At 44.3% G+C, this 27,743-nt stretch overlaps 1 protein-coding gene across 1 annotated transcript in view; it reads left to right on the forward strand.

Annotated features, from left to right (window-relative positions):
- The window catches only part of LOC139240292 (DNA-binding death effector domain-containing protein 2-like), a 44,302-nt gene extending 18,716 nt beyond the window's left edge, over positions 1-25,586 (forward strand). The window contains exons 3-4 of the mRNA XM_070868755.1: positions 9,073-9,213; positions 21,856-25,586. Coding sequence (XP_070724856.1) covers positions 9,073-9,213; positions 21,856-22,220 — 506 coding nt within the window. The 3' untranslated portion in view covers positions 22,221-25,586. The remainder of the gene's footprint in view (positions 1-9,072; positions 9,214-21,855) is intronic.
- Positions 25,587-27,743: the final 2,157 nt, after the last annotated feature.

Below are 27,743 nucleotides of genomic sequence, written 5' to 3' on the forward strand. Positions count from 1 at the left end.
TTTGCAGTAGCAATAGAGTTACTGGGATAAAACAAAAGCTTGCAATGCAAATAGGGAAGCGGTTCTTATAATGCATCCAGGGTGGTTTCCTCAGTCAGATTGTTGCATGTCCAACAAGGAATTATGTGGAGCTGGATTTAATTCTGGGGGGTGAAGCAGGGCAAGAAAGTGACCTAATAGGGAAAGAACACTTGGGAAATAGTGGGGTCACATTGAAAACATGAAGGAACAGTCCCAAATAAGGCTGTTGAATTGGAAATTAACCAATTTTGGTGGGGTGAAAGGCAGTGGAGCATGTTTCAGTGGGAGAGCATTTGGGAAGCAGTGATCACAGGTTTAGAGTAGTTATGTAAAAGGATAAGGAAAAATCAAATGTGAACATATTCAACTGGAGGTGGGCTAATTTCAGTGATTTGAAAAGGCATGGATTGGAATCAAAGATTGGCAAGTAAAACAGTAAATGAGCAATGGGAGGCCTTCAAAGAGCAGATATTATTTTTTTACGTACAGACTAAACATGTTGCTGTGAGGGGGGAAAGGGAGAGCGTTCAAAGCTAGAACTCCCTGGATGACTAAATAAGCAATGGGGAACATTTAAAGAAATATGCCATAATTCTTAATGAATGTACATTCTATTGAGAAATAAAAACTCCACAGGAAAAGTGATCCATCTGTGGTTAACTGAACAGGTTAAGAATAGTAGTCGATTAAAAGAAGAGGCTTACAATGTTGTCAAGAAAAGTAGTAAGCCAGAGAATTGGGAGTTTCAGAAACCAGCAAGAGGGTGAAAATAGAATATGCTGGTAAATTAGCAAGAAATGTAAAAACAGATTGCAAGAGCTACAATTATGTAAAAAGGAAGAGAGTATGAAAAGTAAAAGTGGGTGCTTTAGAGGCTGAGACGGACAAAATTATAAAGGGAAATAAGGAAATGGAAGAACTGTTAAACAAATATTTTGTATCTGTCTTCACAGCAGAAGGCACAAAAAACATTCCAGAAATAGTGGAAAGCCAAGGGTTAACGAGAGTACAGTACTGGAGAAATGAATGGGACTAAAAGGTGACAAATTTCATGGACCAGATGGCCTACATCTCTGGGTTCTCAAAAGAAAGACTTATATTTATATGACACCGTTCATGGCCACTGGACGTCTCAAAACGCTTTACAGCCAATGAAGTACTTTTGAAGGGTAGTCACTGTTGTAATTTAGGAACAGCGGCAGCCAATTTGCACGCAGCAAACAATGTTATAATGACCAGATAATCTGTTTTTGTTATGTTGATTGAGGGATAAATATTGGCCAGGACACCGGGTATAACTCCCCTGCTCTACTTCGAAATAGTGCCATGGGATCTTTTACGTCCGCTTGAGAGCGCCGACGGGGCCTCGGTTTAATGTCTTATCCGAAAGACGGCACCTCCGAAAGTTCAGCACTCCCTCAGCGTTGCCCTGAACACTGCCCTACAGTGTCAGCCTAGATTTATGTGCTCAAGTCCCTGGAGTGGGACTTGAACCCACAACCTTCTGACTCGAGAGTGCTACCCAATGAGCCACCAGCTGACACTAGAGTTGGGTGCATTCGTTGTGATCTTCCAAAATTCCCAGTGGATTGGAAGATAGCAAATGTAACACTGCTATTCAAGAAAGGAGGAGAGCGAAAACGGAACTACAGGTCAGTTCACATGACATTAGTTGTTGGGGAAATGCTTCAATCCATTATTAGGGATGTGGTAACGGGACGCTTTTTAAAAAAATATATATATTTTTAAAAATAATAAATAAATCATATGATTCGGCAGAGTCTATACGGTTTTATGAAGGGGAAATTGTGTTTGACAAATCTTGTTTTTTTTAGGATGAAACTAGCAGGGTAGGTAAAGGGGAACCAGTGGATGTAGTATATTTGGATTTTGAAAAGGCATTCGATAAGGTGCCACGATAGCTTGTTACACAGATAAGGGTTCCTGGGGTTGGGGGTAATATATCAGCATGGATAGAGGGTTGGTTAAAACACAGAAAACAGAGCAGGAATTTTCAGGTTGACAGGCTGTTATTAGTAGGGTGCCGCAAGGATCGGTTCTGGGGCCTCAACTATTTGCAATTTATTTTAATGACTTCGATGAAGGAACCTAGTGTAATGTATCCAAGTTTGCTGACAATACAAAGCTAGGTGGAAAGGTAAGCTGTAAGGAGGACACGAAAGGATATAAATACAGAAAACAGATTCTTAACGAGCACTGAAAGGGGAAGGGAAAGAACAAAAGGGAATGTCTGTGATCGGGTGGCAGGCAGGAGAGATTAGACAGCATTTTCTGTTTTTATTCCAGATTCCAGCATCCGCAGTATTTTGCTTTTGGATAAAGGGATATAGACGGGTTAACTGAGTGGGCAAGAAGGTGGTAGATGGAGTATAATGTGGGGAAATGTGAGGTTATTCACTTTGGTAGGAATGGAAAAACAGAATATTTTTTTAAATGGTCGGAAACTATTGAATGTTGGTGTTCAGAGGGATTCGGGTGTCCTTGTACACGAAACACAAAGTTAACCTGCAGGTACAGCAAGCAATTAAAAAGGCAAATGGTATGTTTGCCTTTATTGCAAGGGGGTTGGAGTACAAGAGTAAGGAAGTCTTGCTACAATTGTACAGGGATTTGGTGAGATCGCACCTAGGGTACATTGTTCTCTATACCTAAGGGATGCATGCAATAAAGCTACAGCAGTTATCATGGGCGACTTCAATCTACATATTGACTGGGCTAACCAAACTGGTAGCAATGCGGTGGAGGAGGATTTCCTGGAGTGTATTAGGGATGGTTTTCTAGACCAATATGTCGAGGAACCAACTGGAGGGCTGGCCATCCTAGACTGGGTGATGTGTAATGCGAAAGGACTAATTAACAATCTTGTTGTGCGAGGCCCCTTGTGGAAGAGTGACCATAATATGGTAGAATTCTTTATTAAGATGGAGAGTGACACAGTTAATTCAGAGACTAGGGTCCTGAACTTGGGGAAAGGTAACTTCGATGGTATGAGACGTGAATTGGCTAGAATAGACTGGCGAGTGATACTTAAAGGATTGACGGTGGATAGACAATGGCAAACATTTAAAGATTACATGAGTGAACTTCAACAATTGTACATCCCTGCCTGGAGTGAAATAAAACAGGGAAGGTGGCTCAACCATGGCGAACAAGGGAAATTAAGGATAGTGTTAAATCCAAGGAAGAGGCATATAAATTGGCCAGAAAAAGCAGCAAACCTGAGGACTGGGAGAATTTTGTAATACAGCAGAGGAGGACAAAGGGTTTAATTAGGAGGGGGAAAATAGAGTACGAGAGGAAGCTTGCTGAGAACATAAAAACTGACTGCAAAAGCTTCTATAGATATGTGAAGAGAAAAAGATTTATGAAAACAAACGTCGGTCCCTTGCAGTCAGATTCAGGTGAATTTATAATGGGGAACAAAGAAATGGCGGGCCAATAACCTTCCGGAAATACTAGGGGACCGAGGGTCCAGTGAGAAGGAGGAACTGAAGGATATCCTTAAAGCGGGAAATTGTGTTAGGGAAATTGATGGGATTGAAGCCTGATAAATCCCTGGGGCCTGATAGTCTGCATCCTAGAGTACTTAAGGAAGTGGCCATAGAAATACTGGATGCATTGGTGATCAATTTTCCAACAGTCTATTGACTCTGGATCAGTTCCGATGGACTGGAGGGTAGCTAATGTTACACCACTGTTTTTAAAAAAAGAAGAGAGAAAACGGATAATTATAGACTGATTAGCCTGACATCAGTAGTGGGGAAAATGTTGGAATCAATTATTAAAGCAGTACATTTGGAAAGCAGTGACAGGATCGGTCCAAGTCAGCTTGGATTTATGAAATTATGCTTGACTAATCTTCTGGAATTTTTTGAGGATGTAACTAACTGAGTGGACAAGGGAGAGCCAGTGGATGTGGTGTATTTGGATTTTCAAAAGGCTTTTGACAAGGTCCCACACAAGAGATTGGTGTGCAAAATCAAAGCACATGGTATTGGGGGTAATGTACTAACGTGGATAGAGAACTGGTTGGCAGACAGGAAGCAGAGAGTCGGGATAAACAGGTCCTTTTCAGAATGGCAGGCAATGACTAGTGGGGTGCTGCAGGGCTCAATGCTGGGACCCCAGCTCTTTACAATATACATTAATGATTTAGATGAAGGAATTGAGTATAATATCTCCAAGCTTGCAGATGACACTAAACTGGGTGGCGGTGTGAGCTGTGAGGAGGACGCTAAAAGGCTGCAGGGTGACTTGGACAGGTTAGGTGAGTGGGCAAATGCATGGCGGATGCAGTATAATGTGGATAAATGTGAGGTTATCCACTTTGGGGGCAAAAACACAAAGGCAGAATGTTATCTGAAAGGGGGAGGTGCAACGAGACCTGGGTGTCATGATTCATCAGTCCTTTGAAAGTTGGCATTCAGTTACAGCAGGCGGTGAAGAAGGCAAATGGTATATTGGCCTTCATAGCTAGGGGATTTGAGTATAGGAGCATGGAGGTCTTACTGCAATTGTATAGGGCCTTGGTGAGGCCTCACCTGGAATATTGTGTTCAGTTTTGGTCGTCTAATCTGAGGAAGGACGTTCTTGCTATTGAGAGAGTGCAGCGAAGGTTCACCAGACTGATTCCCGGGATGGCGGGACTGACACATGAGGAGAGACTGGATCTTCATACACTGGAGTTTAGAAGGATGAATGGGGACCTCATAGAAACTTACAAGATTCTGACGGGACCGGGCAGATTAGATGCGGGAAGAATGTTCCCGATGATGGGGAAGTCCAGAACCAGGGGACACTGTCTTAGGATAAGGGGTAGGCCATTTAGGACTGAGATGAGGAGAAACTTCTTCACTCAGAGTTATCAACCTGTGGAATTCCCTACTGCAGAGAGTTGTTGATGCCAGTTCATTGGATACATTGAAGAGGGAGTTAGATATGGCCCTTACGGCTAAAAGAATCAAGGGGTATGGAGAGAAAGCAGGAAAGGGGTACTGAGGGAATGATCAGCCATGATCTTATTGAATGATGGTGCAGGCTTGAGGGGCCGAATGGCCTACTCGTGCACCTATTTTCTATGTTTCTATGGAAGGATATACTTGCCTTGGAGCGGGTGCAACAAAGGTTCACTAGATTAATTCCTAGGATGAAAGGGTTTTCCTACAAGGAGAGATTGAGTGGAATGGGCCTATACTCTGGAGTTTAGAAGAATGAGAGGTGTGACCATTGAAACAAATGATTCTGGGGGACCCTAGAGCTAGGGGGCATACTCTCAGGCAAGGGGTTGGCCATTTAGGACTGAAGAGTTGTGAATATTTGGAATTCTCTTTCCAAGAAGGCTGTGGATGCTGAGTCTCTGAGTATATTCAAGGCTGAGATCAATAGATTTTTGTATTCATGGAGAATCAAGAGATACGGGATTTGGGCGGGAAAGTGAAGTTGAAACACAAGATCAGCCATGATCTTATTGAATGGCGGAGCAGACTCGAGGGGGCACATCGCCTACTCTTGCTCCTATTTCTTATGTTCTTAAAGATATAGAGATTAAAATGGAACAGAAAAAGGAGCCTTATGATAAGTGACGGGTTCGTGATTAAGTAGAAAACCGAACTGAATACAAAAACTACAAGGGAGAACTGAGAAAGGAAATAAGAGGGGAAAAGAGAACGTATGAGAACACTTCAGCAGGGAACATAACAGTCTTTTATAAACATATCCTTGGGAGGACAGACGCACTAACGTTAGCGTTCTCGCTCAGGCCAACATCCCCAGCATCGAAGCACTGACCACATTCGACCAGCTCCGTTGGGCGTGCCACATAGTTAGCATGCCTGACACACGACTCCCAAAGCAAGTGCTCGACTCCTACATAGCAAGCTAGCCCAAGGTGGGCAGAGGAAACGTTTCGAGGACACCCTCAAAGCTTCCTTGATAAAATGCAACATCCCCACCGGCACCTGGGAGTCCCTGGCCAAAGTCCGCCCTAAGTGGAGGAAGTGCATCCGGGAGGGTGCTGAGCTCTTCGATTCTCGTCACCGAGAGCATGCAGAAAATAACTGCAAACAGCGGAAGGAGCGTGCGGCAAGCCAGGCTCCCCACCCACCCACCCTTTCCTTCAACCACTGTCTGTACCACCTGTGACAGAGACTGTAATTCCCGTATTGGACTGTTCAGTCACCTGAGAACTCTGAGTGGAAGCAAGTCTTCCTCGATTCCGAGGGACTGTCTATGATGATGAGGGCCGGATTTTCGAGGGGTTTGCGACTGGCTTTGCGCCAAGTTTTGACCCTCCATGGCGAAAACCCAGTCGCAAAGCCCGGGCGAGATACTTGGCTTGTTTGTGGCGGCGATGGGATGTACCGCTGGGGAGAGCTGCGCCGGAAGTGTATCGTCACGGATTGTGTTACCGTCCGAGTTTCGGCAGTTTCCCGACCCGTACGCCGCACCCAGAACGACGGGTAAAAACCTGTCTGTGCAGCCCTGCCAGCAGCGGTAAGTATGAAAGCCTGCAAAATTAGTAAGTTAAAGTTTTTTTATCGTTTAATTTTTTTGCAGCGATTAGTTAAGGGTCTTGTAAATGTTTTTAGAATTTTTTTTTCCCCTCCCAAGTGCCTCTCATAGTGTAAATAACCCCGGACTAAAGTTGATGAAACTCGCGTTTTGCACCATGAATAATCGTGGAACACCTCCTTTTCCAACCCCAAAGGCCGAAGGTTCTGTCTAAAAACTGTAGTGCAGCGAAAACGGTAATTTTCATGTATCGCTAACATTTTCGCCGAAAATCCGGCCCTATAAATTGTAAAAGGGTATTCAATGGCAGGGTGGTGCCGATTAGGGGCCAAAAAGGAAATCTTGTGGAGGCAGAGAACATGGCTGAGGTACTAAATGAGTACTTTGCATCTGTCGTCACTAAAGAAGAGGATGTTGCCATTGTCACAGTAAAGGAGGAGGTAGTAGAAAAATTGGATACGATAAAATAGGGGTACTTAAATGGGTGGCAGTGCTCAAAGCGCAAAAGTCACCCGGTCCGATGCTCTTGGATATGGGGGTGGTGCTGGAGCATTCCAAATGTTACCCCCCTGTTTTTAAAAAGGCAAAAGGGAATACACCCAGCAACTACAGGCAGTCAGCCAAACGTCGATGGTGGTGAAACTTTGAGCCATCAATCTGGGACAAAATTAGTTGGCATTTGAAAAAATACGGGTTAATAAATGAACACCTGCGCAGATTTGTTTAAGGCAAATGGTGTTTGATTAACTTGATCGAATTCTTTGAAGTAGAGGAGAGGGTTGATGAGGGTAGAGCGATTGATACGTATGTGGACTATCAAAAGGCATTTGACAAAATACGACTAAATTGACTTGTTGGCAAAATTGAAGCCCATGGGATTAAAGGGACGTTGGCTGCGTGGATTTGAAATTGTCTAAGGGACAGAAAGAAGAGAGTAGTGGTGAACTGTTGTTTTTCAGACTGGAAGGAAGTGTGCTGTGTCCCCTGTGGATCGGTATGAGAAGTGCTTTTTTGATAAAAATTAATGACCTGGACTTGGATATACAGGGCATAATTTCAAAGTTTGCAGCGCACATGAAACTCAGAAATGCAGTAAACAGTGAGGAGGATAGTGACATAGACAGGTGAAATGGGCAGATGAAATTTAATGCAGAGAATGTGAAGTGATTCATTTTGGTAGGAAGAATGAGACAATATGAACTAAATGGTACAATTTTAAAGGGGGTGCAGGAAAAGAAACCTGGGGGTGTATGTACACAAGTCTTTTGAAGGGGGCAGGACAAGTTGAGATGGCTATATTAAAAATGCATACAGGATCCTTAGCTTTATAAATAGAGACATGGAGTACAAAAGCAAGGAAGTTATGCTAAACCGCTACAAAAAATTGGTTCGGCCCCAGTTGGAGTATTGTTGCCAATTCTGGGCACCACACTTTCGAACGGAGAGCAGAGAAGGTCAAAGGGAGATTTGGTAGAGGTGTTCAAAATCGCAAAGGGTTTTGATAGAGTAGATAAGGAGAAACTGTTTCCAGCGACAGAGGGTCGGTAACCAGAGGACACACATTTAAGGTAATTGGCAAAAGAAGTAGAGGCGACATGAAAAGAAATTATGCAGTGAGTTATGATCTGGAACACACTACCTGAAAAGGTAATGGAAGAGATTCAATAATAACTTTCAAAGGGACTTGGATGAATACTTGATGAGGAAAAATTTGCATGGTGATAGGGAAAGAGGAGTGAGGTCGGGCTAATTGAGTAGCTCTTACAAAGAGCTGGCACAGCTATTGAGAATGTGAGAAAATGTATAGAGACAGTGAAGTGAACAAAGGATTCATGGAAGAATAACATTAAAAATGTCACTGCAAATGTTACATCATTGGCACAAATAACAGACTTGCTCAAGGTCTTGCTAGTCACACCAGTAAAATTGCAACAATAACAAGTGTGAAAGGCTCTTTGTGTAAAAACAGTTGAACAGTTGCTGTTACACATAACCACTTGCCCGTACCTAATTGGGCAAGGAAGGCCAGGTGTCGGCTCGTGAGTGGACAAAGGGAAGGAGGGATCACAAGAGGATAGGGTGAACTGAATGTCACTCAAATTGTATCATGTACCGAAAGTGTATAACCGTTGCGCCCCTACATTGTAACGGGGCTTGTCTGTGGGAAGTGAGCGCACTCTGAAGGGAGAGCGTTCCATCGTTCTGATAAGTCCCGGCCGGTGAAACAATTAATAAAGTCTGCTTTGTTATAAGCGGCTACGGTGTTCGACTCGGTGAATTCGCTGAACCAGATTGAGGGAAAAGAATCCGTATCAACATTATGATGGGCCGAATGGCCTCCTATGTTGTAAGAATATCTTTCTATAAGTATTTGAAAAGGGTACAATGGAAAATGGGATTAGACAGCTCCAGTTCGAACTAGCACAGGCACGATGGACCAAATAGCCTCCTGTGATTTTGTATCTGTTCTAAGTTCTATTTGGACTGGAATTTGTGTTGAAAGTTGTTTTTTCTTTACAGGTACATCTCGGAGCAAACGGCAGAGTACAAGTCGCAGGAGAGGTCATGGTGCCGGTAAGCGAAGGGGGCGCAAGAGAAATGTGCCCCGTAACCGTGAAGAAAGACAGCACCAGTCTTCCCATCAACAGAAAGCAACCTGTGGTGAGTATTTGCCCCCGTGTGTTCATTTTAATATTTTATATATAGATTTCAGCCCCTGCAAAGTTTAAGTAGAAAGGAAAGTTTCTTATGGGGAGCTGCTGGCTCTGCTTAGCACGATCTAGGTGATTGAATATTCAGTGATCAAGTTGAGTGATATGTTGGGCGCTAAGTGCTGCCGACTTCGAAAAACCACAAATATCTGCTCAACGTGAAATGGAGTTACTGTAAAATTGAAAGATCGGGGTAGAAAGTACATGCTTGATCAGTGGGTGTAATAAACGGGACCAAGCACAAGAAACAACATTATCGGCAAATGCATGTCCTGTTAACGAGAACCAATAAACCTAGCAGTTACAAATAACTCCCCCCACCCCCAAAGAACTGGTTAATGCAGAATCGTTTTCAGATGTGTGCCAGATAAAACTGACCTTTCATAGCCAGTGGAGTCCCAAGTATTCTTAAAAGTCATTCCAGCAAAACAAAGCTTCAGTAAATTGGATGCATTTTTGCATTGAGGAGCGATGGTATTTTGGAGAGGAAAACTCTCTATCTTTGGGGGTGATACCTGATGTTCAAAGTGCATTGTAAAGTTTGAATCCATTTTAGAAGAGATGGAATTCCATTTTTATTGGCATTGTGTACAAGTGGGGTCCAAGTATTCACGTGGGTCAGTGAGGAGTGACAGAGTAATGAGTTAGTCTCTCTGAGGGAATGATAGTCCTTAAGACCTTCCTGTTGTCAAATGAGTTTCCCACAGTAAATTCCCATTGTATCATTCCTCAAGTGTAGTTGCTGTGGGGTTTTTTGAGGTGAGGAATGGGGAATTCAGTACTTAAACTGTATCTAAGAAATTTTAAGCAGTGTGTGGGACTGACCTGGAGTGACCATCGCTAGAGATGCCCTAGAAATGTGGGCTGCCTTAGTGAAAAGCATCCACAGGTCAGTACTTTGCATGGTATTCATCTTGGAACAATCAGGAGGTTTTTTTTTGTCCTTTATCAGTCCATAATGTTCCTCAATCCACTTCAAGCACCACAGTATGAGATTGCAATCTGTAAACAACTGCAGGAGTGAAGCCTGCACAAGAAAAACGTGTCAGAAATGAACTGTCTCAGCATGCCTCTGGGTAACTCAACTGAACATACTCAAATGCTCACAGACTGGTCTTCGATAGTATTGTGTGAATGGTCCCATACTAATCCTCTCAGTCCAATGCTGTTTAATATTAAACATGCAGTACTTTTACAGTGATTTACTTACAGTAACCTTAAGATGTTTGCTCAGGTGACCTTCGTCTCGTTAATCTCTATCTTGACGCCCATTGGGTGGGCGGGTGCATGACTTCTTACTCTGCTCAGCCGCACGCAATCAGCATGCCAAGAGTTCTTGAAATGTCAATAGCTTCCCTTGGTGGGTCAGTGCATAAATACATCCCCCAGTGTAGTAATGAGCCAGGCAGAGAAAGAAGGCCCAGCTTCAGTCCCTGGCTTGGGATAGGGAGGTGGGGAAGCCGTTAAAGCTGCAGCTCCTGATCAATACCCTGTGGGCAAAGTATCTGTGTGGATATCAGACGAGGACAGGATCGGGCTCGACTATAATGCCCCTCCGAGTCCACTGAGCAATAGAAATGTCCAATCTCTCCATTACTTGTCCAGTTAGTGTTGGGAGCATTTCTGGGCTGTAGCAGATGTGCTGAAGGCCATTATTAAGGTGGTTTTGTGAGACTATTTGCCAAAGGACAATCGACTGCATTTTGGAAGATACAGCTTCTCGAATAGAAGGTTGAATTTCCTGAATAACATTCTCTCGCATTCTGTTCCTGGGTGTACTAGATTTAATCCTCCATAACGTTACCATAATATCTGTGTTCATTGTGTTGTAAGAAGTGACATTGAAGTGGCCAGCCCATATGTTCTCTACCCCCAAACCGCCCCTCCTCTCTTTCCTTCCCCGCTCTTCCCCCCCCCTTCCCCCCCCCCCCCCCCCCCCCCCCCAAACAAACCGAAGCCTATGTGATACTGTATTTTCTGCGCTGGACTCGGGCTGTTGAAGTGACAAGCAGCCCCAGGATTCAAATTTACCAGCTTGTGTGGGAATCGAGCACTCAGCAGTTTGTACTTCAGAGACGAGAGCAAGTTTGATTTATCCTATGTACTGTCTCAAGCCACAGAGAAGTTACAGTTGTGTTGACAACTTTTAAAGCTGCAAATCCTCTAACATCCATGGCAGTGACCAGGGCTTGTCACTCTGAACCTTTCCATTACTCATTCAAACTAGCAACTTTGCACCAGTCTGTGAGCATATTGTAATAATCTACATAGTGCAAAGAGCTTCAGCATGTCATGTTCCTGAATTAACTGGGATTGTCGCAGTATATTGGTCGCGAGTTCAACTGTAATGTTGCAGTACTCGGTCACTGCGAGTGAATTGAGGATTGTAACGTTACAGTAAGGCACCCTGTCAATTTGCAAACTGGTATCTACTTGAACAATAGTGGACCCCACCCTCATAGTTGATTTACTTGCATTTTCACACTTGAGTGTTAAATAAATAAATGGTGAGAGGAATTTTGTGGAACAAAACGTTGCTTTGCAAAAGTCTGGTGAAATGTGTTGATCCTGTTTGTGTCCATGTTGCCTACGTGACAGCAATCCTACCCTCTGAGCGATCCGCAGGATATGTGTTCTAAAGAAGAGTCTCTCTATGCACACGTTCTTTCAAAAAAACATAGGTTGGCTCTCTTGTACAACAACTTCCTTCATCATGTGACAGCAGAAGTTTCTGGTAGGTCCAAGCACAGCATCAACAACAAAAAAGCAGTATGTGATTTTCTTCAAATATTATTCGCAAAAAAAAACCTTAATTCTTTAAAAGCTATCCAAGGACTCTTGTTTTATGTACATACTATAATTAACATAGAATCTAACTGTACGTTGCTTTGAAAAGTAGTGTAACTTGTTTTATACTTGAACACTCTTCAGCTTCTGTCGTGCGATCTGTTTTTTTCTGGAGGACTTTTGTGATCAAACATTTAATTGCAGGTGTACCACTCAAAGGTTGATGATAAAAGAGAGTCTATCTCTCTCTGACAAAGATTCAACTTTAAGGAAATGTTCTGACACCAGAATAGAAAAAGGTAAACCTTTAAACTTGTTGAGGGGGAACAAACACTCGCTAGACTAAAATACTCAGTGGCCAAAGTGACGAAGATGGAACACAGAGTCCTGTCCTCGTTAAAAGCACATTCTGAACTGTCCTCAATATCTACATGAAAGGCCAGAATTACTTCACACTAAAGAAAGGGACTATTGGAATTGCTAACTACCCTCAATCTGATGTATGCAATCCTACCATAGCAAACAGAGAGGATGTAAAAGATCCTGAGTCTATTACGCCATCTAAAAAGAAGTCTCCATTCCAGTGTCCCAACAACTGGCCTCAATCCCAGATCTGGGTTTAGATTTTACTTGTTGCTAATATGGAGTGACCTCGGGTTTCCTGATTGCTGCGTTATCCAGTATAAAGTCCCAGGCAGTTAGTAAGTGAGCATCTCAACAACTTTCACAACTCCCCCAAATATGTTGGTGACAAGTCCTGAGGGGTGGGGAAAGGTTGGTGAGAAGCTGCTGATGCTTCCAGCAAACAGACTCGAGTTTTTGACTGCCATTTTCTGCTGGGGTTGACTATTCAGATGAATTACTGAAGCAACCTGAAATCCCTGTGGAAAATGTTGAGGTCGGAGTTGGTGTGAGATCTGACAGAGTCGGGTTTCCACCCAATACTGGAGGGTTCACTGTCCCTTCGAGCAAATGGTAGGCGTTTGGAATTGCCCATCCATGGAGTGGGTGCCTGGGCTGTACCGGTTTTCTGCTGTTGTATGAAACTAGTTTCAGCGCGCACTCTTTTTTTTTTCAATTCCCGAAAGGATTAACTCCCAAAGAACTTGAATGTTCCAGGAATCTGCATGCGATTATTGATCAAAGCTTGTCGTTAAAATTTTAACGCAGTTGGTTTGCGGCAGTCGTGATACTTTTGAGATGCTCTCTGGAGATGGACATCATTGACTTGAAGTTCCATAATTCCATTCAATTATCAGACTTTGCACAGGGATCGAAAACCAAAAGCCCCGATCCTTCCTCTGCCCCTGCTCATGTCACATTTTTAATAGATGGATGGAATGACTGAGTCCATTTGTTACTCTACTCCAGACTTCTAACATCATTGTATACTTTCTGAAATGTACTGAAAGCATTTTATTGGGAAGGTAACTGACTCCAGGGCTGAGTGAACCACTAAGAATGCAAGGATCTGTATGCGGGAACTGCCATCTCATTATGAACACTACTTCCATAAAAACAACCTAAGCACTAATAGCCTTTTTATAGCTTTTGTAATAGTACTTGTGACGTCTGCGTTTCTGTATATTTCTGATTGGAATACCATGTACTGAACCAGTTAGTATTCGGAGCCCAAAAAACAATGTTCGAATCTGTTTCCCTTGGTGCCCTGAAGGTGACGCCTTGACTACCCTTCGGCTCAATTTATCATTGTTCGTGTCGTCTCCCCATTTCCCAGCCACACCACCTGGTCCGATGAAACTGATGTGGTTCCCTTGGACTAAGAGCACTGGTTACGGTGTCTGTCGCTTGTTTTCCCACACTTCAGTGAATAGCTGCAAGTTGGGGGCTGAACAGGTGTCTGAGGAGGGCGGAAGAATAATTCTTGTATGACATAGTGTCCTATCGCACACAAAACGGCAGTAGCCCGGTGCTGTGGTCATTGTTATCTCCAACATGCAGCACATGTGTCTTGGAGGTACAGCAACTGCCGTTCCTGCCACTGTTTGCTCGAAGCTTCGTGTGGGTGTGTTGTGAGGGTGTGTCCTGCCTGTCTGTTGCTGATTGTATAGTCCGAGTTGTGTATGCGTAACTGTTCTGTTGATGAAGCATTTATCAAGTGGCAGAAATGTTTTAAAAGTCAAAACCTGTCTCTCTCAGTTCACAGTTAACACTCTGCAGCAAGATGATAAAGTAGACGCAAAGAAAGAGCTGGTGGGCTAATTGTCACCAGCAAAACGCAGGAATTAAAACAAACGGGGGTCCCCTCAGCCTCAAGGAAATCAACTTACATAGGAATTACTCTCTCAAAGCAATCTGCTCTCCTGTATCTACGTTGTCTTTTGGACTAAGGTGCACATCTTCTCACAATGAAGCTTGAGATTCCGAGCTGGAATTGGGGATGTTCTTTATTCCCCACAATAACCAAAGGTTGGAAAATGCATGAACAAAGGTGTTTGTCAGTGAATTCAACTGGCGTGTCCGTCTCGCAATGTGTTTATGTCCAGGATACATCTGCTGGGTGCTGTTCGGTTGCCAAATGAGTCCCATCCAGTAGGGAGAACAACCTTGTGACAGGATATAAAGTTACAGCCAATTAATGACGCTGTACACCTTTCCTACTGCACACTCAAGATTATACAAGTACTTTGAAAAATGTTGGATTAAAAAAATTCAGACGAGGCTTTCATGTCCAGATTCCCAGTCGTAACTCAGAGGGTGTAAATTCACATTCAGAAGTGTTTGGTCCAGCTGCAGCCATTTTAAGGTCAAAAAGCAAGGCTTGAATTTTCAAGGAAATGACTCTTAATACTGTTAAATAATCTACTGGGGTTTGATTAAATGTGTCCAGCCCAAATAGTCCAAAGTTATGTGTGTTGTGAGGGCGATAGTTGGAAATGCTGTCAGACGCTTGGGGCTCTCTCTCTCCCACCCACCCGGGAGGCTGCACTGTATTGATCTACAGGCATGTGATGTAATTACTGTTCTCAACTGTCATGGCCTCACTGGGGAAGTGGGCTGGAAAGAGTTAACGCTCCAGAACGGTGTGCTGAACTGCAGACGGATGCTTCCTCTGGGTATCTCGCTGTGTGTGATTCCAAGATTCTGCAACTGAAGCAAAGCCAGGCACCTTGAGTGTGCTGTAGAACTAGCCCAATCTGGCTCAGCCTTGCTTCGTGGTGTGTGTCTGTCTGTCCCTCTCTATCTCTCTCTCTCTAACCTGATGTGTCCAATGTGCACGTGAAGTGCAGAACCCACATTGCTGGTGATTTCTGACCGGTTTATTTTTAATTGTATGTTCAGCCCAAGTTAGTTTTAAACTTTCCCTAAAATAGTGAGAACCCACTCTGCCATTACAGAAGCCGCATTATACGTCAGCCACAGATGTTCTGCTGTAAGGCCTGCACGCCTCTTGCTGCTTTGGGTACATGTGCCCTGCTCGTTAGAAAAGGAAAAGCTCTGTCAATCTGATTTGTACAGAAAGCTCGGGTTCCTGCACATGTTACGTGTTGGCAGGGTGGAGGACTGAGTGGAATTTCTGAACCGCCCTCCCATTTGCCTAGGGGTGACTGTGTAATGGTCACACCTCTGTTTCTGGCAAGAACTTTTCAGTTATTGAAAGCTAGTTTAACCAACTCCACTGAAACAAAATCCAAGACAAATAATGCTGACCCGTCGATGGTGCTTGATAAATTTGTGACAAGTGATCCATGCTGAGGTTATATAAATCGATATATGATCATTCTTTTATCGTGACTGTTTCACTGACCAGCATGCTCATTATTTAAAGATTCCACTCTGTTTTTTAAAAAAAAAAACTGTGCAGATCTCAACAGTGTTCCCAAATTCTGACTGCTCTGTAAGTCCACCCACATTAACATTCAGGGCCTTTAATGGTGCTATCTGTCTCCCCTCCTCTACCCATTCACTTGGCTGGTCTGTGTGGTGAGAAGCCCATCAGTGTTAACTCTTTGAGTGCTGTTATGGTGTATATATTCACATTTTATTTTAAAGAGCAACTTGTTTAAAATTGGTCATTATGCTGTGTCCTTGCTCGCCATGTAAAAAAAAAAAAAATGGTGTTCTCATATTGTGGGCACTGAACAGTGTTGGGCCAATCCCAGGGAGACTGTACTCAAAGGGTTCTGTTGTAATTCTGGCTCTGTACAGTACTGACAAGTGGGGAGTAGTATGACTTCCTTACCTCCAGCAGGCCATGAGCATTTTCTGAGGGCTGCAATGTACCCCTGCAGTGCAGGGCCCAGGGCTGGATGCTGAAAGCCCCATTCATATTATTAGATATTGTTAATCCAAGTGTCAAACTGAATCTGCTGTATAATGGAGACCACTCATATCCTGTTGATTTTTGTTACTCAACTTGTCAATAGTAAATTTTGTTATATGATAAATGTCACTATGTTGCTGAATCCGCTTTCTTCCTGGTGGGAGGGGGTCAGAGATGTGATTATACGAGTTGCTGCTTCCACAGGTGTCCATCCATGAGGGGAAAGTGATGTAAAGAAAATTCATGATGGTGCTCAGCGTATGTAAAATCCTTCAATCACCTGCATTTCTTCACTAGATGGTATTAACTGATTTGCTCGTCCTGTTCTTCACTGTTTAATGAAAAGGGAGTGAGAGAAACAGGAGCCCTCGGTGTGTACAACTGTGGCTAAAAGTATTGGTACGATCAACGTAACAACATAACTCCACCCAGTATTCGGCTGTGACTTCAGGTGTAGTTAGTAACAGCAAACAGTGCTGCCCCAAGCTCAAACTCAGCAAAATGCTTTGTTCTGAACAAATTTTCTGGCACAAATTAGTGACTTCAGTCTATAAAAGTTGAATATTGTACAGCTATTTGAAAGAGGGTTTCTAATTTGCAGATAATTCTATTTCCACAATAAAGGCACAGTTTCTCTCAGCCACAGAATTCTTTACTCCTCATTTCTCTTTTTTTCTTTTTCCATCCCAAAGTTTAGTAAACTATTTGCTGGACCATTTTTGCAGAGACTGGGCTCCAGTCTCTGGGTGGATCTGGTGTGCAGTGGAACAGTCTTCGATATCTTTTTTTTCCCAAGCTCAACTTTACATAGAAAGTGAAGGGATCTATTCCACGTTCCACATGATTGTTCCCTAAACCAGTGGGAGAAAACTCATTGGGATTGATCCAGTCTTAAAGCACTCTTTGATTTTGCCAAAGTTACTACATAACTTCCAGAAAGTTTTGGTTCTAAATGCTCTCATTCATACTTCTAAATCCAAAGTGCTTTTGATGTTGAAGCTCTTGTTTTAATGTTTCCTTATGCTCTACATGGGGATAAATCGTAATGTTGCCAAACTAGACAATAATCCAGTTGTGTAAAAGTATTTGACCCAAATGTTGCATCATTTCCATTCGGTGCTCACAATAAACAGTGTAGCTCGTTGGTCAGACCAGTGACGTGCTGACTATATGTCCCAGCCGTTGACTTGCATTTACAGTACAGGCTAGTCATTGTGCGATGCACAATTTAAGGATCTTTCACTCTCCGAAGGAAGGGTCCTAGCTGGAGATGTGAAGGTCTGTTAGCGGCCTCCAACTCTCAAATTGTCCCCTTCCTTGTCAAACCTCAAACGTTCAGGTATAAAGTTGCACTTTGACATGACAAAGCGTAACATTGCATATAAGGCATCGTAACTGAAAGCAAAATGACACCTTCCCCAACACTGATCACAAAGTGTGACTGAGACCTGCAAGTCCTTTGTACATGGCACAGTTCAGAGTAAAGAAAAATGGCATTTTCTTTGTCTGTTAATTTGTTTAAGCCTGAAGGTGTCCTTGTGGTAGTGGTTCAATCACAGCATGTGAAATGCTTCGGTTACTGCGTGACCTCCTGCACTCGAGGGATCAGTATTCATGTGTTGTGGCTGTATCCAAAAGAATGGCAATCATTGGTTCACTGCAAAGAGATGGCATCCCTTCTTGTCTGCTTCAAAAGTAATTGAATGCCGGGAGAAAAAGGAGAAACTACATTTCTCTGTCTTTGTCTTTGTCTTTGTCTCTCTCACTCACTCACTTCCTCAGCCTGGTGGTCACTTTGTCTATGTATCTCTCTCTCTGTCTCTTCCCCCCTCTCTCTCTCTCTCTCTCTCTCTCTCTCTCTCTCTCTCTCTCTCCCCCCCACTCACCCACTCACACTCCCTCTCTCTCCACCTTCCCTCTGTCTCTCCCTCTCTCTCCACCTTCCCTCTGTCTCTCCCTCTCTCTCCACCTTCCCTCTGTCTCTCCCTCTCTCTCCACCTTCCCTCTGTCTCTCCCTCTCTCTCCACCTTCCCTCTGTCTCTCCCTCTCTCTCCACCTTCCCTCTGTCTCTCCCTCTCTCTCCACCTTCCCTCTGTCTCTCCCTCTCTCTCCACCTTCCCTCTGTCTCTCCCTCTCTCTCCACCTTCCCTCTGTCTCTCCCTCTCTCTCCACCTTCCCTCTGTCTCTCCCTCTCTCTCCACCTTCCCTCTGTCTCTCCCTCTCTCTCCACCTTCCCTCTGTCTCTCCCTCTCTCTCCACCTTCCCTCTGTCTCTCCCTCTCTCTCCACCTTCCCTCTGTCTCTCCCTCTCTCTCCACCTTCCCTCTGTCTCTCCCTCTCTCTCCACCTTCCCTCTGTCTCTCCCTCTCTCTCCACCTTCCCTCTGTCTCTCCCTCTCTCTCCACCTTCCCTCTGTCTCTCCCTCTCTCTCCACCTTCCCTCTGTCTCTCCCTCTCTCTCCACCTTCCCTCTGTCTCTCCCTCTCTCTCCACCTTCCCTCTGTCTCTCTCTATCGTCGTCCCTCTCTCCTCTTCTCCCTCCCCCTTCTCTTCTTTCCCCTCTCTTCTCTTCTTTCCCCTCTCTTCTCTTCTTTCCCCTCTCTTCTCTTCTTTCCCCTCTCTTCTCTTCTTTCCCCTCTCTTCTCTTCTTTCCCCTCTCTTCTCTTCTTTCCCCTCTCTTCTCTTCTTTCCCCTCTCTTCTCTTCTTTCCCCTCTCTTCTCTTCTTTCCCCTCTCTTCTCTTCTTTCCCCTCTCTTCTCTTCTTTCCCCTCTCTTCTCTTCTTTCCCCTCTCTTCTCTTCTTTCCCCTCTCTTCTCTTCTTTCCCCTCTCTTCTCTTCTTTCCCCTCTCTTCTCTTCTTTCCCCTCTCTTCTCTTCTTTCCCCTCTCTTCTCTTCTTTCCCCTCTCTTCTCTTCTTTCCCCTCTCTTCTCTTCTTTCCCCTCTCTTCTCTTCTTTCCCCTCTCTTCTCTTCTTTCCCCTCTCTTCTCTTCTTTCCCCTCTCTTCTCTTCTTTCCCCTCTCTTCTCTTCTTTCCCCTCTCTTCTCTTCTTTCCCCTCTCTTCTCTTCTTTCCCCTCTCTTCTCTTCTTTCCCCTCTCTTCTCTTCTTTCCCCTCTCTTCTCTTCTTTCCCCTCTCTTCTCTTCTTTCCCCTCTCTTCTCTTCTTTCCCCTCTCTTCTCTTCTTTCCCCTCTCTTCTCTTCTTTCCCCTCTCTTCTCTTCTTTCCCCTCTCTTCTCTTCTTTCCCCTCTCTTCTCTTCTTTCCCCTCTCTTCTCTTCTTTCCCCTCTCTTCTCTTCTTTCCCCTCTCTTCTCTTCTTTCCCCTCTCTTCTCTTCTTTCCCCTCTCTTCTCTTCTTTCCCCTCTCTTCTCTTCTTTCCCCTCTCTTCTCTTCTTTCCCCTCTCTTCTCTTCTTTCCCCTCTCTTCTCTTCTTTCCCCTCTCTTCTCTTCTTTCCCCTCTCTTCTCTTCTTTCCCCTCTCTTCTCTTCTTTCCCCTCTCTTCTCTTCTTTCCCCTCTCTTCTCTTCTTTCCCCTCTCTTCTCTTCTTTCCCCTCTCTTCTCTTCTTTCCCCTCTCTTCTCTTCTTTCCCCTCTCTTCTCTTCTTTCCCCTCTCTTCTCTTCTTTCCCCTCTCTTCTCTTCTTCCCCCCCCCCTCTCTTCTCTTCTTCCCCCCCCCTCTCTTCTCTTCTTGCCCCCCCCTCTTCTCTTCTCTTCTTGCCCCCCCCCTCTTCTCTTCTCTTCTTGCCCCCCCCCCCCTCTTCTCTTCTCTTCTTGCCCCCCCCCCCCTCTTCTCTTCTCTTCTTGCCCCCCCCCCCCCTCTTCTCTTCTCTTCTTGCCCCCCCCCTCTTCTCTTCTCTTCTTGCCCCCCCCCTCTTCTCTTCTCTTCTTGCCCCCCCCTCTTCTCTTCTTGCCCCCCCCCCTCTTCTCTTCTCTTCTTGCCCCCCCCTCTCTTCTCTTCTTGCCCCCCCCTCTCTTCTCTTCTTGCCCCCCCCTCTCTTCTCTTCTCTTCTTGCCCCCCCCCTCTCTTCTCTTCTCTTCTTGCCCCCCCCCTCTCTTCTCTTCTCTTCTTGCCCCCCCCTCTCTTCTCTTCTCTTCTTGCCCCCCCCCTCTCTTCTCTTCTTGCCCCCCCCCTCTTCTCTTCTCTTCTTGCCCCCCCCCTCTCTTCTCTTCTCTTCTTGCCCCCCCCCCTCTTCTCTTCTCTTCTTGCCCCCCCCCCCCTCTTCTCTTCTCTTCTTGCCCCCCCCTCTTCTCTTTTCTTGCCCCCCCCTCTTCTCTTTTCTTGCCCCCCCCTCTTCTCTTCTCTTCTAGCCCCCCTCTCTTCTCTTCTCTTCTTGCCCCCCCCTCTCTTCTCTTCTTGCCCCCTCTTCTCTTCTCTTCTTGCCCCCCCTCTCTTCTCTTCTCTTCTTGCCCCCCCTTCTCTTCTCTTCTCTTCTTCTTCTTTCCCCCCCTCTTCTTCTTCCTCCCCCCCCTTTTCTCTTTTCTCTTCTCTTCTCCTCTCCCCTCCCCCCTCTCTCTCTCTGTTAATCCCCCTTTCTGTCTGTCTCTCTCTCTTCTCACCCACTTCCTGTGAGTTTTTGTGCCATCAACTGGTACAGATCTGTAAATGCAAGTCGTGGCTCATTTGCCCTTTTCTTATACACACGCAAGGAACTGACCCAAGGCCTGTGCTGCCTGGTTTGTAACCCGTGGCCCCTGTTGATATTTAGATTCGAAGCTTGTTGAGCACTGATGCCAATAGCAACCCCCTGGCTCTGTGACCGGTTTGTAAGTATACTAGTTTGTCCCTGTAATCATACTGAATGCGGCTACCCAGTCCGGTGTGTGCTCTGTAACCCAACGTAAAGTATACCGACCAAAGTGAATGTTTAGATGTTCTAGTGTTAATTATTGCAAGAATAATGCATCCTGTAAACTTTTGAAAATCTGTTCTGTCAGACAACAGAAGTGATGTCATTTCTTTAAAAGCAAGAGACTTATTCCTGTTTCTGCGAGAATCCAGTTAACTAAGAAAAGAGTTAATTCTGCCACACTAGCTGGAACCTTCTGACTTGGTGCTTAACGGCAGGTTTGTTATAGGCGTTGAAAGGGTGTTAGTGTAAATGACAACGGGCTCTGCTCATTGCATGACTATCGGATTTATTTTATTTGGGGAATGGAGGGGGAGAATTGCCGTCTTCACAGTTGAAAGGATACAGTTACCGGGAACTGCGAATCTGTCTGGTATTTAAAGGACTGGTTAAAATGTGACATTGTGAAAGAAACTGGGCATCACTTCTCCCGCTCTTTCTTTCCCCCCCCCCCCCCCCCCCCCCCCCCACAACACAGTTATCGTTCCTATTTCCAGGCCCTTAAAGCTTATCCTTTCTGGTTAAAGCAGGACATCTGCTTTCAGCAGTTTGATTTTTGGCAGCAGAGTGTCCCTGATGATTGGATCCTTTCAGCAAACAATTGTTAACTGTTACAAAAGTGTAGTGTCTGCAGCAGGAACACTAATATAGAACATTTGCTTTTTTCTTTCCTCATGCAGACATCAGGCTGCGGGTGCGAGCTGTATATTCTGATCAGAATACTGTGCTGCGAGGCAACGTAGTCTCTGTGAAACAGGACCCCCTGGATCGCTGTTTCGACCTCTTTGGGCAGGCAAACACCATTCTGAAATCCCGCGACTTGGGATCCATCATCTGTGACATTAAATTCTCTGAGCTCTCCTACCTGGATGCCTTCTGGAACGACTACATCAATGGCTCGCTGCTGGAGGCGCTGAAAGGAGTGTTTATAACAGACTCGCTGAAGCAAGCCGTGGGGCAAGAGGCAATCCGACTGCTGGTCAACGTGGACGAGGACGATTATGAAGAGGGCAGGCGTATCCTGCTTCAGAATATTTCTCCATGAGAGGCATATGTAGAGATCTAGCTGGAACTGAGATCATTGACTTATATTAACTGTTAAGCTAATTAACTTCTTTAAATGAAGTCAAATAAAGTAGTAATTAGCCCATTATTACAACTTCTGTTTTATTCAGTCCCTTCCCTGTAATTCTGGATCAGAAACTTGTGACGTGTGCTGATCTTGGTGCTCTTCTGTCGGTGCAAGTACAAGCATTCAGGCAGCAGTGGCAGTCCTTTGTAAAGGCAACCCCTGCGTGGTTTAGTGTAACATAAGATTTTGTGCGTATGAGGCAGGAAGTGCAGAGTTTGAGCTAGGGACTGCCCTTTCTGATTGAGCCTAGTGTGGATAAAAGGCCCCAGGTTAGCAGTTTGAAGTTTAAGGACCCATTTATGTTGTGGCTCGGTGTGGACTTGTGTTCCTGTAAAGCGTTTCCAAAGGATCTTTGTGCAGAGTTCATCAATTTTTTTTTATATACTCCTGCAGCCCGATTGAGTACACAAGGCTGTACCTCTGATGGTGGGTCAAGACCTATGAAAAAAGGGCCCCTCCAGTTTTAATTGCAGATGTCGAGAGCGCCAAGCTGACTTATCAGCTGTGAGCATGTCAAAGTAACTCCAACTGACATGGGCCTGAATTTGCTGAGAGTGCTAGCTTGTGCCCGATAAGACGGTTGGTTTTGACATTCTTCAGGGACCATCAGCGATTCCTATTCTTTTAAAATGTTTTCTGTGGCTACGGTTCTAACACCAGATCAGGTGACTTTAAAGCTGCAGGCATCAACTCTGGATTAGCTGCTTCTGTGTGTTCCCAAACTCTTCATTTCTGGCCCTCCAGTTCTACGCCTCCTCGATGCTTCCATTTCTAGCGGGTAAACATTCATTATTGTCTCCACTTCTTTTCGGACCTTCCCGCTTTCTTCTCCCTCCCTCCAACATGCCAATTTCTGGGTACATATTCATGGGTCCTAGCACTACGTGTTCCATTCTTCATGTAAGGCTAGTGCTCACCTGATATCCACGTGCACTTTCCAACAGAATCATTGGATAGTGCTGGTAAATGGAAACTCACTGAAGCCAGTAGTGCCTAAGCTCCTGGTCTGGCTATGATCAGCTAATGTAGCATAGACTAGGACCAAAACCTGGGACAAAATGGCCTGGGTGGTTCAGTACCTTTAATCGTCAGACCACTGGGGGAGCTGGGATAGGGATTCTAAGTGGGTTTTGTTCCACCTTAATCCAGCTTACAGTGCACTCAATCCTCTACACACAAATGCACAGAACTTTGGATTGATTGTGCACCCAGGCTCAAAGTACGAGGATAGTTGTCAGAGATGGGGATTTTTATTCTAATTTACTGCTCCCGTTCTATGGCCTAGTGTTGGGGCGGTATAGAGCTGAGCTATAACCAAACTCTCATGTATGCACTGCTTGAGGAAGGTGGAGAGAAAGAATTTGCTTTTTGTTCCAAGTGCAGTGTTGTACTGAATTATCTGAGCACGACAATGGCAGTCTAGAAACCAGAACTTGTGACCCCTGTCCTAGTCCAAGTCTGTATAATCCAAACCATTTCAGTTCACATGCTTGTTGCTCATGGGGTTGAAGAATATTTTTTTTAAGCTAGCAGGGGAACACATAGGTGCAGTGTACAAACTTGTATATTTCTCCTGGTTTGTTTTGGAACTTGCAAAACATTGTGATTGAGGTTAATGCTGCAGTTACTAGATTTAGTGAAGGGGGTTGGGGGAAACACGATGATTTGTACTATCAACACCTCTGAGTCTCTCTTGTGCTCGCTCCTCTCTCACTTCCACTCAATTTCTATCCTGACTCTTTAATCTCTTGCGCTGTCTGTCCGTGTCTCTCCAACACTCGTTCTTCCATAAAGTTGGCGATGCCCCTGGAGATCACCTCTTCAGATGTATTTTTTTTAAACTAAAGGTCCAATTGAGTGTGATTCTGTCACCGGTTGAATTTGTGAGAAAATACATGCTGGTATTGGAGAGAAATTCTTTGTGGCGATGAGAAGAGCGAGCTTCTGTAGAATGGCCACTTAACTCTGGCCTCGTATGAGGCGTGGTGGGGAACATACTTGGGTAACTGGTTAAGATCTTGATGTTCTTTAGACTTGGATGAAGAAAGTGCCCAATGTGTACCAATGGTCACCTACTCAACGGAATGGGCAGCGGCTTGACCAAGAAACTGGAAATCAAGATCTTCATGGTCTTGCTTGTAAAGATGGAGGGACCTGACTTAAAAGATGATCCTTTCCCACCATTGTGGAATATAGGCTACATTCTTTTAAACATCTAACTAACTCTACAAGTCATGCTCTGCTGCTGGCTTAGTTCCAGCGCTGTGACACCCAATTCTCCCCAAATATTCGAGGAGCTGCCTCGGCTTGATGACCGGACAGGAGACCTCACTGGATTGGAACACCACAAGTTGGTTTGAAGAGATCTTGAGACATGTGCCCCTTCCTCAACTTGTTCACAAAATGGTAGCGATGTTCTCTATTCAACCTTCCAGCTGAAGATCTAGTTTAACAGAAGGAAAAAGCTTTCATGAAATTGGAATGTTGATTGTGTGTTTGTTGTAAAACTATTCCTACAACTATCCCCTTTTCTCGGAGGTTTGAGGGAGGCGTGAGGATGTTTTGATGTTGGCTTCTCAAAGGTAATGACCACTGCTTCAAATCTTTTCGCGGGTAAGGGCTGAGAAGGAAGTCAGCAAAACATGCAAAAGCTAGCTGACATTGGGTCCTTGCTGTGAATAAGCAGCCATCTAAGGTGGCTGCCCAGGTAGCCATGTTATAGAGAGATGAGTGTTGTCAAAATAGTCAATTGCTGAGAACCTGAACAAGAGGTTTAAAAATGCTCTCAGTTCCTCTTGCTAAGCTGATTAGAGAGAAAACCTGCTGTCACACCATTTATATCTCCAAGTTGGGTGTGTGTGGGGCCTGTACATGGCTGGTAGTGGCAGTGTGCTTTGCCTACCGTTGACTGCCCAAAGCCACTATTGTGGCCATATGGCCCTTTAGTAGTAGATAGGTGCTTGCTAAGGAAACAGCCTTTTCAAGACAACTTGAAAATGGCAATATAATCTGAAGTTATTTTTTTCCCCCTTTTTGGCCAATTGATTTAAGGAAAATCTTATTTTTATTGTAAACTTTTGTGTGTGTGTGTATAGCTAATACTGTTCTGTATATTTGTTGAAATACGGTGTAGATGGAACATGCATGTAAAGTGCTTTTTTTTGGGTGATTTGGGTAATCTCTCTAGATTGGAGAGGTTTTGGTGAGGGCGACCCTCGAATTCACAGGTGTTTGGGGATCTTTTTGTAAAGCATGTGTTCAATAAAGATTTTCACATTGCTTGTTGTGGTGTTTTCTTGGCGAAACCTATGTTCATGGTGCAGGACAGCACAACATTTCAAAACCGTAGCAGAGGAGAGATAAGTAAATCAAATTGACCTTGCCAGTAGCAGGAAGGGACGACCAAGGAATGTATAGATGTATGAATGGCTTGTTTCTGTGCTGTGCACTCAATGTAATATGAACAGGTCCTGTGCTGTCCTTAACATTGGGAATTGTTACACAGCGGCATTCCACCCGTCCTGTTTTAGACTAACAATACCATTATATATCTTGCTAGCACTGTAACCAGTATCGGCTGTGACTGTTCCTGGGAGAATTAGTGATCCTCCCTAAGGGAGCAGGGGAAGGTGTGTTGTGCACATTCTGTTGAGAGGCCAATATTTTCCATTGAGGCAACGTACATATCTTTTTAAACAATGTTCGATGGAAGATTCATCGTCATCGTTTCTACATGATACTACACTTGGGCTCTCTGCTGAATATGCAAAATCTAAACGGGTGGAATGCATTCAACTCCGCTGGTGTCATGGTAGAATTATCTGAAACCAATTTTTGATAGTGTAAATAACCAGGAACTGTTTCCACTGACAGAAGGATTGGTAACCAGAGGAGACCAATTTAAGATAATTGTTTAAAGAATTAGTAGGGGAGGTGAGAAATTTATTTACGCAGCGAGTTTTGATCTGGAATGCATCGCCTGGAAAGATGGTGGAAGCAGATTCAATCATAACTTTCAAAAGAGGAATTAGATAAATACTTCAAAGGGGAGAATTGTGCAGAAAGTGCAGGAGCCTGTTACTAATTGGACAGCTCTTTCGAAGAGCCAGTACAGGCACAATGAGCCGAATGGCCTCCTGCGTCATAACAGACAGGTAAAGACCATCTGGTCCATCAAGCCTGTCCCACACATTTTGCGATACCCTGTACCATAACATACACTCCACCCCACCTGAAACCATGAGGCAAAATAACAGAAAAACCCTGGCCAATTTGGGGGGGGAATCTGGGAAATTCCTTTCTGACCCATCTAGGCGATCGAACCTAGTCCAGGAGATCACTCCAGCCATTAAATTCCCTGCAGTACCTGCCTAGTAAGAGAATCTCCACCACAGCCAGAAACAAATCCAGCTTTCGTTTTGAAGGAGTTCAGTGAATCTGCATCCACCACATGAAACGGCAGCTTGTGCCAGGGGCCTACTATTTTCTGTGAAAAGAACCACCTCCTGACATCTAATCTAGATCTCTACCACAGAAAGTTGTTGAGGCCAATTCACTAAATATATTCAAAAAGGAGTTAGATGAAGTCCTTACTACTAGGGGAATCAAGGGGTATGGTGAGAAAGCAGGAATGGGGTACTGAAGTTGCATGTTCAGCCATGAACTCATTGAATGGTGGTGCAGGCTAGAAGGGCCGAATGGCCTACTCCTGCACTTATTTTCTATGTTTCTATGTTTCTAAAGCCAAATAAGATGTAAACAGAAATATTTCTATAACTTAAAAACATTTAATACTCAAATAAACAGGGTTGAATACAAGGAACAACCAAAGAAAACTAAGGCTGCTATTAGATCAGCAAAAAGGCTAATGGAAAAAAGGATTGTAGACAACTATGGCAGTAATGGGAAGAGCTTTTTTAGTTATGTGAAGAGTCAGAGAACTATCAAAGACTATATTGGGCCATTGAAGGACAGGTTACAAAGGACTCACTAAAGCATCTTAGTTATCACGATAGGCTATTAGAGTTGGGACTCTCTACCTTAGGGCAGCGTAGACCCAGGGGGGATCGGATTGAGGTTTATAAGATAATGAAAGGAACAGACGATATTCCAGCTGACAGTTTATTTCGATTAAATAGTTTAGGCAGGACCAGAGACGGGCGGATGGGGCTGCAGGCCCACCAAAGAAGAGAGGCCCACCAAATAAATGTAGGAAAAAAAATATAAGGCCTCCCAAATAGCCTGAAGAGAACAGACAATGAGAGGAAAAACAAGACCAAGGAAAATAGATTCACTTGTTTATACCTATATGCAAAAGTACCTATACACTAATGTGGGGTGGAGTGTATATGTTCTGATACATAAGGTATTGCCACTATACAGAATATAATTATGTACCAGCATGTTTTATTTCACATGTTATTGAGAGAAATTTGC

The sequence above is a fragment of the Pristiophorus japonicus genome, chromosome 31, assembly GCF_044704955.1.
Source record: "Pristiophorus japonicus isolate sPriJap1 chromosome 31, sPriJap1.hap1, whole genome shotgun sequence".
Classification (NCBI taxonomy): domain Eukaryota; kingdom Metazoa; phylum Chordata; class Chondrichthyes; family Pristiophoridae; genus Pristiophorus; species Pristiophorus japonicus.